The sequence below is a fragment of the Corvus brachyrhynchos genome, unplaced genomic scaffold (assembly GCF_000691975.1).
Source record: "Corvus brachyrhynchos isolate BGI_N302 unplaced genomic scaffold, ASM69197v1 scaffold101, whole genome shotgun sequence".
Taxonomy (NCBI): domain Eukaryota; kingdom Metazoa; phylum Chordata; class Aves; order Passeriformes; family Corvidae; genus Corvus; species Corvus brachyrhynchos.
The window spans coordinates 8406886-8418871 of record NW_008237239.1 but is presented as its reverse complement, the minus strand read 5'-3'; the positions used below and the strand labels follow the sequence as shown (position 1 = coordinate 8418871).

Below are 11986 nucleotides of genomic sequence, written 5' to 3'. Positions count from 1 at the left end.
AATGGAATGACATTTGAAAATGTTCGAATTTACAAATGTGTGCACCCGTGTATGTGGGGAAGGAAGCGGTCACAGGCAGACAAAGAGGTGCCAGAGAGGGGCAAAGAGCACGATACATTCTGCACTGTAGGCAATCAATGGAATAATGTATGTGTGAATTAATTCATTAATGGTTCCTGGAGTGAATCTTAAAGATCATGAAACACCAACTGACAAGGGTCTACAAAAAAAATTCTGTTTAGTAAATGCAAAAAGAAAAATCACAAACAAACCCAAGTTGGTTTCAACATTTATTTATAATTCAGTGTACAATTCATAAATCAAGAAACAAAAGCCAGGGTATATTTTTAATCAAAGCTTTTGCTGCTCACAATATATGCTATAAGAAATTGAACTGATAGATCATTTATTATTGTTATGAAACTAAAGGCTTTATATTCTTAAGTGGAGTGAAGCAGACAGCAATATGTTCATATTAGAAAGTTCCTACTGTGAGTGAAAAATGGATTAAATCTGAGATATTGTTTAGTAAGACAGATGAATCTGTATTTATTTTTGGCTGTGAAACTACTAGAACTATACATAGCTGCTAAGTATGAAGAACCAGCACTGGGGGAAATCACCTTGCAAGTTTGCCCTGTGTGTCTGTGTTTGGCAAACGCAGCCTGCAGGGTGTGTAGTCCATTTGCACGCAATCAGATCTCTGACCTGAAACGTGTACATTCTGGAACATTAATTGGCACGATTAAAAAGTTATTTAGAGGATGAGCTTGGAGCAAAAAATGTTGTCGCTTCTCAGAATCCTGAAACGCAGGATTCTGTACTTCCTAATAAGCCATTTGAGCTGTTACTGTTTGCAGAGAGATGTTGTAAGTGTTCACTGAGGGGGGAAAGTAATGATCAAACCACCCATGCAACACACAAATCTGAAGAGTCCAGCATGTGTCAGTGCAAAGCAAATTTATTCTATAAAGTGACTAGTGTGAAAAAGAATTAGAAAGGATTATAAAAATACACTACCATATGTTGTAGTAGTTGAAAGTGATTAATCCAGTTCTTAAATCCTATTTTAAACTCCTTTTCATTTCTGTCTATAGAAAAATAGAAGCCACATCACTTTGTTTGAATGCTATGTAGTTAATTACATCTTCTAAGAAACTCTTTTAAAACTAAATGTAATGTTTAATTACAAAATGCTCTCCCTGAAAACAGTTAGCTTGTACATTGATTTGTAGTTCATTAAAAATGCTTTCTTAATTATATTTCCAGCCAGAAAATACACAGAGATTAAAGAGTCTTTAGAGAAGTTTTGAAATCACAGCATGAACTGTAACAAGAAAGTTACACTTCAAATAGTGGACCACTGACAGCCACGACCACCTTTCTGTAATTTCAAAACTTAATTGTTGCAAAAATAGTAATTGGAAAGCAGTGCTCATTGTAAAAGCTACCAGTATTACATTTTTTTATAGGAGTAGATTTGCAAGGACTAATTAGAAAGCAAATCAATTGCATCAAACAAGTGTAAAGTTGGCATCAGCTGTCGGGCCGGGCACCTCAGTGTGCGGGGTTCACGGCTAAGGGCAGCCCGCGCTTGGGCTCGTAGGGGGTTGTCCTGGAAACCATGCGGATGCAGTCGATAACAGGGCACACGCTGAGACACAGGGTGCAGCCTGTACAGCTGTCAGTAACCGTGGGCAGGTGGGTTTCGGGATCAAACTGGATAGCCTGCGAGCGGGAATAAACATTATCGATGTCACGCACAGAAAAGGTCAGAATTGCTCCCACTCTAGTGCCTGCATTTCCTGCGCTACAGCACTTGGAGACATCTTGGTGTGATTCTGCACTGCAGCTATAGCAACTGTTCCACTGGCCGGGAACAAAAGAGCCCCCCCTCCAGACACTGTGAAATTAGAGAGGTGGGCCAAATTACACCTTGGCAAACGCTCATGGGTCACAAGGGCTGGTTACGAAAGGAGGAGTTTGCTCCATGATACTTAAACTCCCAGAGGGTATTTCTCCTTCACGTGAAGGAAATATTTCCTAAGATATCAATGTGCTGGGCTTATTGGTTTAGAGGAGACACCAGATCACACCTGATCAGCTTCAGCACAATGCCCGTCACAAGGCATTCTTTTGACTTCTACTTTCAGCACAGCATAAACAATCTAATTTAATAAACAGTAGAGAAAAACAGAGCTCATTGTGCCTCATGTGATTACTTTCCTTTGCAAATCTTTGAAAGGAATATCAGAGTTTGGGGCAGGCAGAGCTTGCTTTAGTTCTCACGTTCCATGCAGTGAATCCTCATTACCAATTAGGGTGATAAGTGTATTTGAATGTGAAATAACAATTGCAGTCTCAATGATATAAGCTCCTGGTTATAATGGAAAAGGCAATTAAAAGCAAAACCAAAAGCATCACACAACTGCAAAAGTGTCAATATCTAAGAAGCAAGACTAGAAAAGTAAAAAATTTTAAAAAACGCCAAAACCACTGAGTATCTACTTTGAAGAGTTTAGGAGGGAAAATCAGGCCTGAAAGTTGAACTCCGGCAAACAAGCAGTGCCTTAGCAAATCTCCCTGACCACTCTCAGCATATGGGGGGAGGGGCAGGGAGGTGATGGGAAGTATTGGTGCTGCTGCAGGTTGGCTCCAAAGGCAGATTTGAGGCATTTGGGGTTTCAGTACTAGGAAGGCACAGAAGTTGTTGTAGCAACCAGCAAGGGCAGGAAGTCTGAAGTAACTGCCCTGGATCTCTGAGTTTTACTTTAGCTCGAGCACAAAGAGAGCTCTGGCTCATGAGTATCTAAGGAGGACTCCTTCCTTTCTCCCTAACAACAATGCACATCTTGAAAGGGAGTTCAAAGAGGGAGAGGAAGTCAGGACTACAGTGCTGACTTTAAATTAAGGAAAGCTTTTCTGTTGGACTCATACAAGGTGACAGCTGTGTAGAGCAGCGTGGATATTTCTGAAACAAAGGGAAGCATAAAGCAGATGCTGTTTTGAAGGTGAGGGGGGTTGTTGTTGATTTATTTGCAATTAAGAATTCCTTTGCAATTCTGTTCAATTAATTTCTTTGCGTTTTCCTTAATTAAATAAGGAAAAAGCATCTTTCTTTTGTGCTTAGAAAACCTTCTGGGGGTTTAAACTTTGGTTCTTTTGATGCTGATTTTTTTCCAGTTACAGAAAATAAAATTTATTAAATCTAAACCCAATCTTTTGCTCTCTAAGGGTTATATGAAAAATATAATATTCCTGAGAAATCTGATGGAAGGGGAAGAGGTGAAGATTGCAATGTCAAGAAGAAATTTAGAAAGTTAAAAGGCTACTGTAGTAATCTATTTTGGTATAAATACAGCATTAATTTTCTTGTATCAGTGGAAAAAACCTTTGCTCTGACATACTTGTTTCAATTACAGTTGATTTTCAATGGAAGACTTCTTTCTGTGACTTTATGTAGTTCAAGTCATCAGACCTATTATTGATTAGACTGAATTAAAGAGGAACAAAAACTGATGGTGTCCAGAGGAGACCTGGTGCTCAATTAAAGTATTTGTTTTTGACAAGCTCTTCTCAGACTAAGATGTATGGAAAAATTCATGTAGAAATTATTGCTTGCTGCATACTGGATTCCATGAAAGTTATACTAGACCATATTTTGGTTTTCTAAAAAAAGATGAGCCCTCCTGTACTGCTGTTTTTACTGCAGACCAGTCCATCATCTCCAGTGGACATGGCATGAAATGGCACCTAGACATGCTGATATATTTCATACAACTTGCTACCATATTGAGCAATCAGAAAAATACTTTGCTGCAAACAGGAGCCTCAGCTCAAAATTGAGCCATTTTCTGGTCACAATGATTTCTGCAAACTTCAACCTGCTGCTCTAAACCCTGGCAGTTATCCTGGAGAAAGGATTTGTAACTCAATCAAGTTCAAAACAAAGCCCCATCTGCCTGAAACCTGAATTAGTTTGGTTACTCTGAGGGAACAAGAACTGGGTTTCTTAAAAAGCATTTGGCAATTAAGACCAGCCCTTGTATCCCTGCATCCCCTTGGTGGGAAGGGACGTGTTCTTCCCTTTCTCCCTCATGTACTTGAAAAGCATCAAGAACTATATTTACTGCCATTGGGGCTCCTTCATTTTCTTCCTCTTAAAAAGAACCCCACTTGCAGTCAGGGCCCTGTGACAGTGATGTGGTCTGTGCAGCCCCTCTGGACCAGCCGTGGTCCTGCACAGCTTGTGAGCCAGAGCCTGGGAGCATGATGGGCTTTGAATTCAACATTTTAGGCATCTGTTTTTGCCACCTGCTCATTAACAGAAGGTGAATTCTTTCTTCCCAGCAGCAGAAAGATAACTCATTGTGCCTTCCTGCTAATTACAGCTGTGCTCTTACCTGGTAGCCAGAATCATTACAGGTCATGTAGCATTTGCCACAGTTGATACACATTTCCTCGTCAATCAGAGCCACAACTTGCTCTGTGTTGCACAGATCACCATATGTTCCAATATACTGCAGTGCTTTTCCAATTACATCCTAGGGGGAAAAAAAAGTTATCGACTCATTTATGAGCTACCTAGGCAGTCTCCATAGCTGCACTGGAGCGCTCTCTGGTACTTTAACATGGAAGATTTGGCCATGCATTTTGATGATGTTCAGGATTTTTCTTTTAAATTTCCAAGAGGCTGACCTTCATATCCCCTGTAAAACACAAAAGAATCTTCCACGCAGGCACATTTTGAATGTAGGGGGTACTAGAAGTATACATTGTGTACAAACACATTCTGCAAATAGGTTACACATTTAGTACTCGATTTTGCATGTGCTGTTGTTTTGCCATGATTGGGTGAAACTTCAAGGAACAAAATGGAATGTAAAACAGGAGTGACAATCAGATCATCTTTGGTCATTTCTCACTAGCACAGATTTAAGAGCTCACAGCAAGGAAAGAAAAAACGGAAAGAGAACAATAACAGCTCTTCTCTGTTTAGCAAGATGCACAAATGACATGATCATCAGTTTACTGCAAATACTGTACAGAAGTAGGCTCTGGGTCTAATCCTACAAGATCTGTTAACTTCACAGGGAGGAACTTGTGGCATTAACCTTACACACATCAGTGCTGCAAAAGGGTAGCAGCGCAGCACATGGCTACATACCACAAAAAGGAAAGCTCTGCTACATAAATTAAATGCAGAAATGAGCCCAACCTTGTGTTCCTAGTCTGCTAAGAACTTGCAAACTCAGCACTACTTTCTGAAAGAATGAGGTCTACCTGGTCTTCAGCACTTGTACAATAGTATCCTTATGCAGAGACAAATTTCTACATTCACTGGATGCACCAGTAGGATCTATGAAGTTGCTCCTAGTGACTGTTGAGATAGAAAATTCAACCAAATCCTATGCCCAGGAAGAAAGACTGGCAAATTGTAATGTTTCTTTGTTCCAAAAACACTCAAATGTTTTCGCTCTGCCAAACCCCATAGTTGCTGCCATGTGAAATACCTTGGTTGCATTCATTCAATGCTAAAACCTTTCCAGTTCTTCTCAGCAACATGCAGAGAACATTAATGCTCTTTCAGCATAAAACAGCTATGGCACATTGCTAAAGGCAGCATGATGAGCGTGGACAGATGACTGTGAGCGAGTTATCACAGCTTAATGAGTTAACACTCATCACTTGAGCTGTGCAAGCTGATTTTGTGCATGGTCCAAATTCAGTGCAAATTTGAAGTAAAATCTGTTTGCTTAAACTACTGTAAAAGGTCAATTAACTACTATGAAAGTGTTTCAGCTAATACTTTTTACTAGGATGAGACTTGAACACGGAGCCCTTTACTGTGACTCCACTGATGAACCACAGTAACTAAATAAAATGTGATCTCCTAGGAACTGCTTACACCCCCATCTTTTCACTTCCAGTTCTTACTCAGAAACATTCATGTATTTACTGGATTTACAGCAGTTTTCAGGTGTCTGCAGTCTTCTGTGTCAGTTGAAATACTGCAGTGGTAGAATTCAGCTCCAGCTTGTTTCAGCTCTCATGTAGGCTTCTCTCCTGACAAGCCTTGTCTTTTGAACCTGCTGCAGGTTTCAAAATACATGTCTGTGTGTGATCTACTGCCCCCAGCAATACTAGGTATCCTTAAACCTGTCTTGTGTGTATACAGCCCCCAAACGTTCCACTGCCAAAAATGCATGTTACCTGCAATTGATGAGCTGTGTGCTCAAGAATTTAAAGAAATGATGTAAAACCTGCACAACATACAATTAAGTAGCTTTCCACTGCCTGCCTGTGTTGCAAAAGTATCAACAAGGGGAGATTCCTGATAGTGAAGAGCTTTTCAGTCTAAAAAAAGCACATGTTTAAAAAGCATAGGTAATTTTCTCAGGGAGGTTCTGGATTCACATTTGTATTCTTTATTGTTTGGACGTTCACAAAACCCAGAACTCAAGTGGGTTGCAGAGATGGGCTACTCACATAACCATGGAATGGAGTGCCTTGCTTGTGAGAGAAGACAAAAAGAATCTTACAAGATGTTTAGCCTAGGAAGATGATGGCAGAGCAGGAATATAATGTCTATATATATGTACATATATACACACACACACATCAGGGAGGAAAAAGAACTATTTAAGTTAAATGACAATGTTGGCACAAGAACACAATTGTAAGCAAGCCATGAATAAATTCATGGCTGGAAATTATAGAAGGTTTTTTAAATGGGAAAGGAGTGAGGTGGTTAACACCCTTCTAGGGAAACAGCTGGAGGAGAGGGGGGAAACAGTCTGAGGTTTAGGGTAGCATTTAGATGGCTCAGGAAATGGTTGCTTGAAACAACATGATCAAAATTGATTTTTCCAGCTAAAAACTTACAAAGGGAATAATGAAAACAATGCATAAGGCATGGTGATTTCTGCATTTTTAACCAAGTCTCACTTCTCACAAAATCACAAAAATACACTTTTGGGGACTCAGAATCCCAAATAGGGAGCATGATGGCACTTTAGAGGCCTGAAAGTGATTTCAAAAGACTGTGTCAATGATTTACTGCTCATTTACACTCATTGGTGTTGTGTCTTTTAATCACTTATTTCTCTCAAGCAAAAACTGTATCTTTATTCATTTGCAAAGTTTCAAGATATTATTGGCTAAAAAAGCAATGGTACTTAAAAGATGTTCTGCAGGTGCACTCTTTTACAGCTTCTTGTTTTCATCAAATCATAAATGCTTGGAACAAAATAAACAGTGCAGCAAGAAATAATCAGCTTTCCCTGTTTAAAGCAGTTTCACTCCGAAAAGCAACTGTCTAAAATGGCACTATGGGATTCCACACTTGGTATATCTCAATGGCCTCTGGATCAAATTTACACTGTATACAGATTAATTGGGGTTTTTTTGTGGGTTTTTTTTTGCCAACTGCCAGACCTGCAAACAGAAGCCAGGTTCTGAAAGTCAAGCTGTGTTCTTTCTGGCTTATGCATTACCAGCAGCAATTAAAAAAAAACAAAACCAAAACAAAACTGGAAGTTAAATTTGGTCCTAAGCTGCACCTTTGCAACAGCAGGGACCCAGAGTACTCTTTTTGATTACTGTTGTGCTGTCCTACTCTTCTCAACAAAACCGTACTGAAAAAACTGAGAAAGGAATGTAGTCCTGCAACTGGAACTGTCAGGGAATTCAGTTGCTATGGAGAGAATCAGAGCAGAATCCATTAGTTTTATGTTACTAATGAATACAGAAAAAAAATTCTTTTTGTCACTAAGCTAAGCAGATCTGGGTTTGAGTATACACAAGTCAGCAGGATATTATTTTTCTAATTCTGTAATAGCTGCATTTTAATGTTAATGTATCAAACGTTTTATGGTGATTAGATTTTCATTAGTCATCATATTAGTAAACCTATATTTGCAAATACAATTAATGGTTCAGCTCTGGTCCTTGTAGACCTGCTGTGTCCCTCTTCATGCAGATGCTTTTGTAAAAGACCACACGGTGTTCTAGACATGATGAACATCACAGGCCTCTCATTAGAAAGCCATACACAGTGCAGGTACTGCATGTCATAAAGCAAGTTCAAAGGGAACACACATGAGGGAGGTACCTGCCTTCCACCTGATCTTTTTTTGGCAATAAAGGTGGGGTACGGTCAGAGAGCGAGAGATGAAAAGAAGAAATGTTAGAAAGAAAACTATGGATTAAAGTCACCAGAAGCTGAGGGTACATGACCAAGGTAAATTTACAGTAAAGTAGCTAACAAAAATACATTAACTTTTCTTGAAAGATTACAGATGTTTTGCCAATACTCAAGAAAGGCTACTAAAGGTACACTTTATTTGGGGACCTCTAAGCCTTATTTTCAGTGTAACAGTAGCAATACTAGCTAAAGTGGGACTTATAAAATAATTCAAACCATAGAATCATACAATATCCTGAGCTGGAAGGGACCCACATCATTGAGTCCAGTTACTTATGTTTTCTATAATGGAAATTATGCTTCGTGTATCGATCGCAATTCTTTATGAAGACCATGAAGTAATAAATCCAAAAAACAAAAAAAAACCCCAAACCAAACCAAACCCCCAAAACACCCCAAAACCCCAGTAATTTTATTGTTTGACAAGGCCTCTCACAGTGGCCTGTGACACAACAGAGCTCTGAAATTCACTAGCCATGAAGTGGCTAAACAGAGCAAAAAATAAAGGGTCAGAATAAAATGATCAATGTTCAGAAAAATATTAGCAGAACAAAGTGTCTCAATTTTCTGGTTTAGTTATGATGCTGTTTAATATGCTTGAATGTGTTTCAGGAAAAGATTTGAACCAGAAGTCTTTGGTTGATACAAGTTTTCATTTAAACCAAATTAAAGAAAATCCAAGGAACTTGTAGGTATTTTATAAAATTTGATGAACAGGTACTATCACAGTGAAAAAATGCAGTTTGACAAGCAGCTGATCAAAGTAAGTAACTTTTGCTGATCTTGCCAACAGATACATTCTAGATTAAAGAAAGCTGCAAGAGAAAACAGGGTAGGAGACCCCACTGACAGCTCATGGAACTGTCCTGATCAGAGGCAAACAAACTAGCAAGGTGTTAAGATAGAAAATAGCCCCATAACTACTGTAGTGCTGCTGTTCTAATTAACCAGCCATGATGTGGAATACACAGTCATTGCAGTCTTAACCAACAGAAGCACAGTGCCCTGGAGCACTGGGCAATGATTAATGGGATGAAATTTAACAAGTCCAAATGCCAGATTCTGCACTTAGGCTAGAGTAACACCAGGCAGAAATATAACCAGGAGAGGAGGGGCTGCAGAGTGCCCTGCAGGAAGTGATCTGGGGGTGCTGGTGGGCACAGCTGAGTGTGGGTCAGTGTTGTGCCCAGACAGCCCAGAGGGCAAAACCATGTCCTGGGGCACAGCAAACATGGCACAAGTGGCCAAAAGAGGCAACCATCCCACTGTGTGAGGCACTGCTGCGGCCTCACCTGGCGTGCTGCCTGCAGCTCTGGGCTCCACCACTTCAGAAGGATGTGAAGGTACTCGAATGCATCCAGAGCAGGGCAACAAAGCTGGGGAAAGGGCAGGAATGTCCTATGAGGAGCAGCAAAGGACTTTGAGTTTGTCTAGTTTGTAGTCTGTCCTCTACAGCTTCCGGGGAAAGAGGAATTTTGGATTTCTAGGATTTCTCCCCATAACTGAAGACTAAAATTAACTTAACCTGTATATATAATGTGAATACCTCCTGAGGTACTGTGATGGGGAAGGGAAGGGGAGGGGAGGGGAGAGGAGAGGAGAGGAGAGGAGAGGAGAGGAGAGGAGAGGAGAGGAGAGATGCATAGCTCCACCTGAAATATGGAACATCTCCACACTTATGATGAAGACTACAATATGGCCTTTTCTAGGCAGGCAAGCACAAGGTAAATCCACTCATGTTAAACCACACAGAGACATGCCCGGAAGGATCCAAATGGTACAACAGCAAAATAGTTATGGGAAAATAGTGTTGTCCCTGCTTCAATATTCCTCACCTCTCAAGAGGCTTTTAGAGATTTAGCACAGCACTGGACTAAATGTGGCTAAATGCCTCCTGCAGTGCTGGCTTTTAGACGGGTGCTTACACATCAGCAAAAAAAGACTTGCACATTATGTATGTGCAAAAGACCATGTAAATGTATCTGTACAAACAAGGGTGAAAAATAAACACAAGGAATTTAAGCTTGAGGATCTCTGTGGGTATTTTTCCAGCAGGTGGAACAGCATGTCATGCCCTAGCTAAGAGAGCTATGCCAGAATGTTTGAACTACCAAACAATCTCTACAGCAAGACTTCTGGAATAAAAAAAGGAAGGAATAAAATAAGCAGATAAATGGTGACTGAATATTGTGGTATAGGCCCTGAAGGACAAAGAACTAAATTATTAGGAAGAAAACAGAGAAACATATAGGAAAGAAATTAAAGTAATAAGGAGGTAACCTGAGGTAGGCAAATACATCTGTGGGAGGTGTACAAAGCTGCAACTGAAAAGATCCAGGGCACATATACACATACAGCACAATTTCTGGTATTACAGACAAGTGAGAAAAGAATAAACAACTCTGCCGAATATCAAACTATGCAGTTTCAATTAATATTGAAAAATAGAGAAAATAAAGAGAAAAGCCACAAAAAATAAATTAGATTTTGAATAATCACAGAGGGGTTTTAAATTGACAAATAAATGGTAATTTGACAGCATGTGGAATTTTTAAAAATGTTGGAATTTAGGTATCACCAACCCAACAGCCGATTAGACTGATGAGGAAATTTTGGGGAGGCATCAGGAAATTTATAGCAACCCTCCAAACACAGCCAGCCAATGCAGGGCTCATAGCTCTTTCAAGGGCACCTATCTCTCCTTTAGGTACTGGAATTGGCTCTAGAGTGCCCCCAGAGCCTTCTCTTTTCCAGGCTGAACAATCGTAAGTCTCTCAGTCTGTCTATATAGGAGAGGTGCTCCTGCTGTTTGATCATCTTGGTGGCTCTCTGAGGGCTTCCTTGTTGTGTCTGAATTTGTCCAGGAGCTACTGTTCATCCCTGCAGGCCTCCGGGAATTTTTCCCCGACTTCCTCTTTGTTGGGATGCATCATTCCTGAGCTTGGAAGAGGTGATTCTTGAATATTAACTACCAGCTTGCTTGGGCCTCTCTTCCCTCCAGGGCTTTCTTTCATGGTCCTCTATCATGCAGATTCCTGACAGGCCATATTCTCCCTCCTCTCTGTGACTGAAGTTGCTGTTTTTCCCCCCTTTTAAAATACATTATCCCAGAGGCGCTGCCATCGCTGCCAATGGGCTTGGCCTTGCCAGTGGTGGTTCTGTCCTGCAGCTGGCTGCCAGTGGCTCTGTCAGACCCTGGGGAGCTTTCAGCAGCTTCTCACAGAAGCCACCCCTGTAGCCCCACCTCTATCAAACCGTACCAGGCAAACCCAACACACCACCTCTCACTGCTGGTTTTGTCACTATGGTTAAAACATTCCCTTCTGAAGAGATCGTCAGACTGAAAGACTGCCATCAGCCAGCTTTGGCAATGCCTGTCTTCTTGTAATTGCTTCAGTCACATTTAACTGAAGGTGTGGAGAAGATGCTAACCTGATTTCCCTGGCTGAGAAGCTCCTCAGACACCAGTCAGAAGTATTCAATATCTATGCAAACAAAAGTTTGTGTTTGGGGGAATTCATTTTCCTCTTCCCTGCAGTATGGTCTCTTTTCTTCTTTTTAATCTATCTCCTACTACTTGGATCTTTTTTTGCTTTTATGCTTGGAGTTAGGCATGATAAATTACTGACCTCAATTTTTAATTTTTTTTTTTTCTAGTCTTCATGTCCACTTTTCCCTCTTGCTAAACTTTTCCCTTCATTCAGTTTATTTGCTTTTGGATGGTATCAGTTTTTTGGTTTTCTGCTGTTTTCAGAAGCAAGCCATCTCATTGAAAATGCA

The 11986-nt window shown here is 40.4% G+C and overlaps 1 protein-coding gene across 2 annotated transcripts in view; it reads right to left on the bottom strand.

The window, feature by feature from the left end:
* Nucleotides 1-277: 277 nt before the first annotated feature.
* The window catches only part of DPYD (dihydropyrimidine dehydrogenase), a 348239-nt gene continuing 336530 nt past the window's right edge, over nucleotides 278-11986 (bottom strand). For both annotated transcript variants that reach the window (XM_017729847.1, XM_017729848.1), the window contains 2 exons: nucleotides 4404-4544; nucleotides 278-1728 (listed from right to left, as the gene is read on the bottom strand). In XM_017729847.1, coding sequence (XP_017585336.1) covers nucleotides 1558-1728; nucleotides 4404-4544 — 312 coding nt within the window. In that variant the 3' untranslated portion in view covers nucleotides 278-1557. The remainder of the gene's footprint in view (nucleotides 1729-4403; nucleotides 4545-11986) is intronic.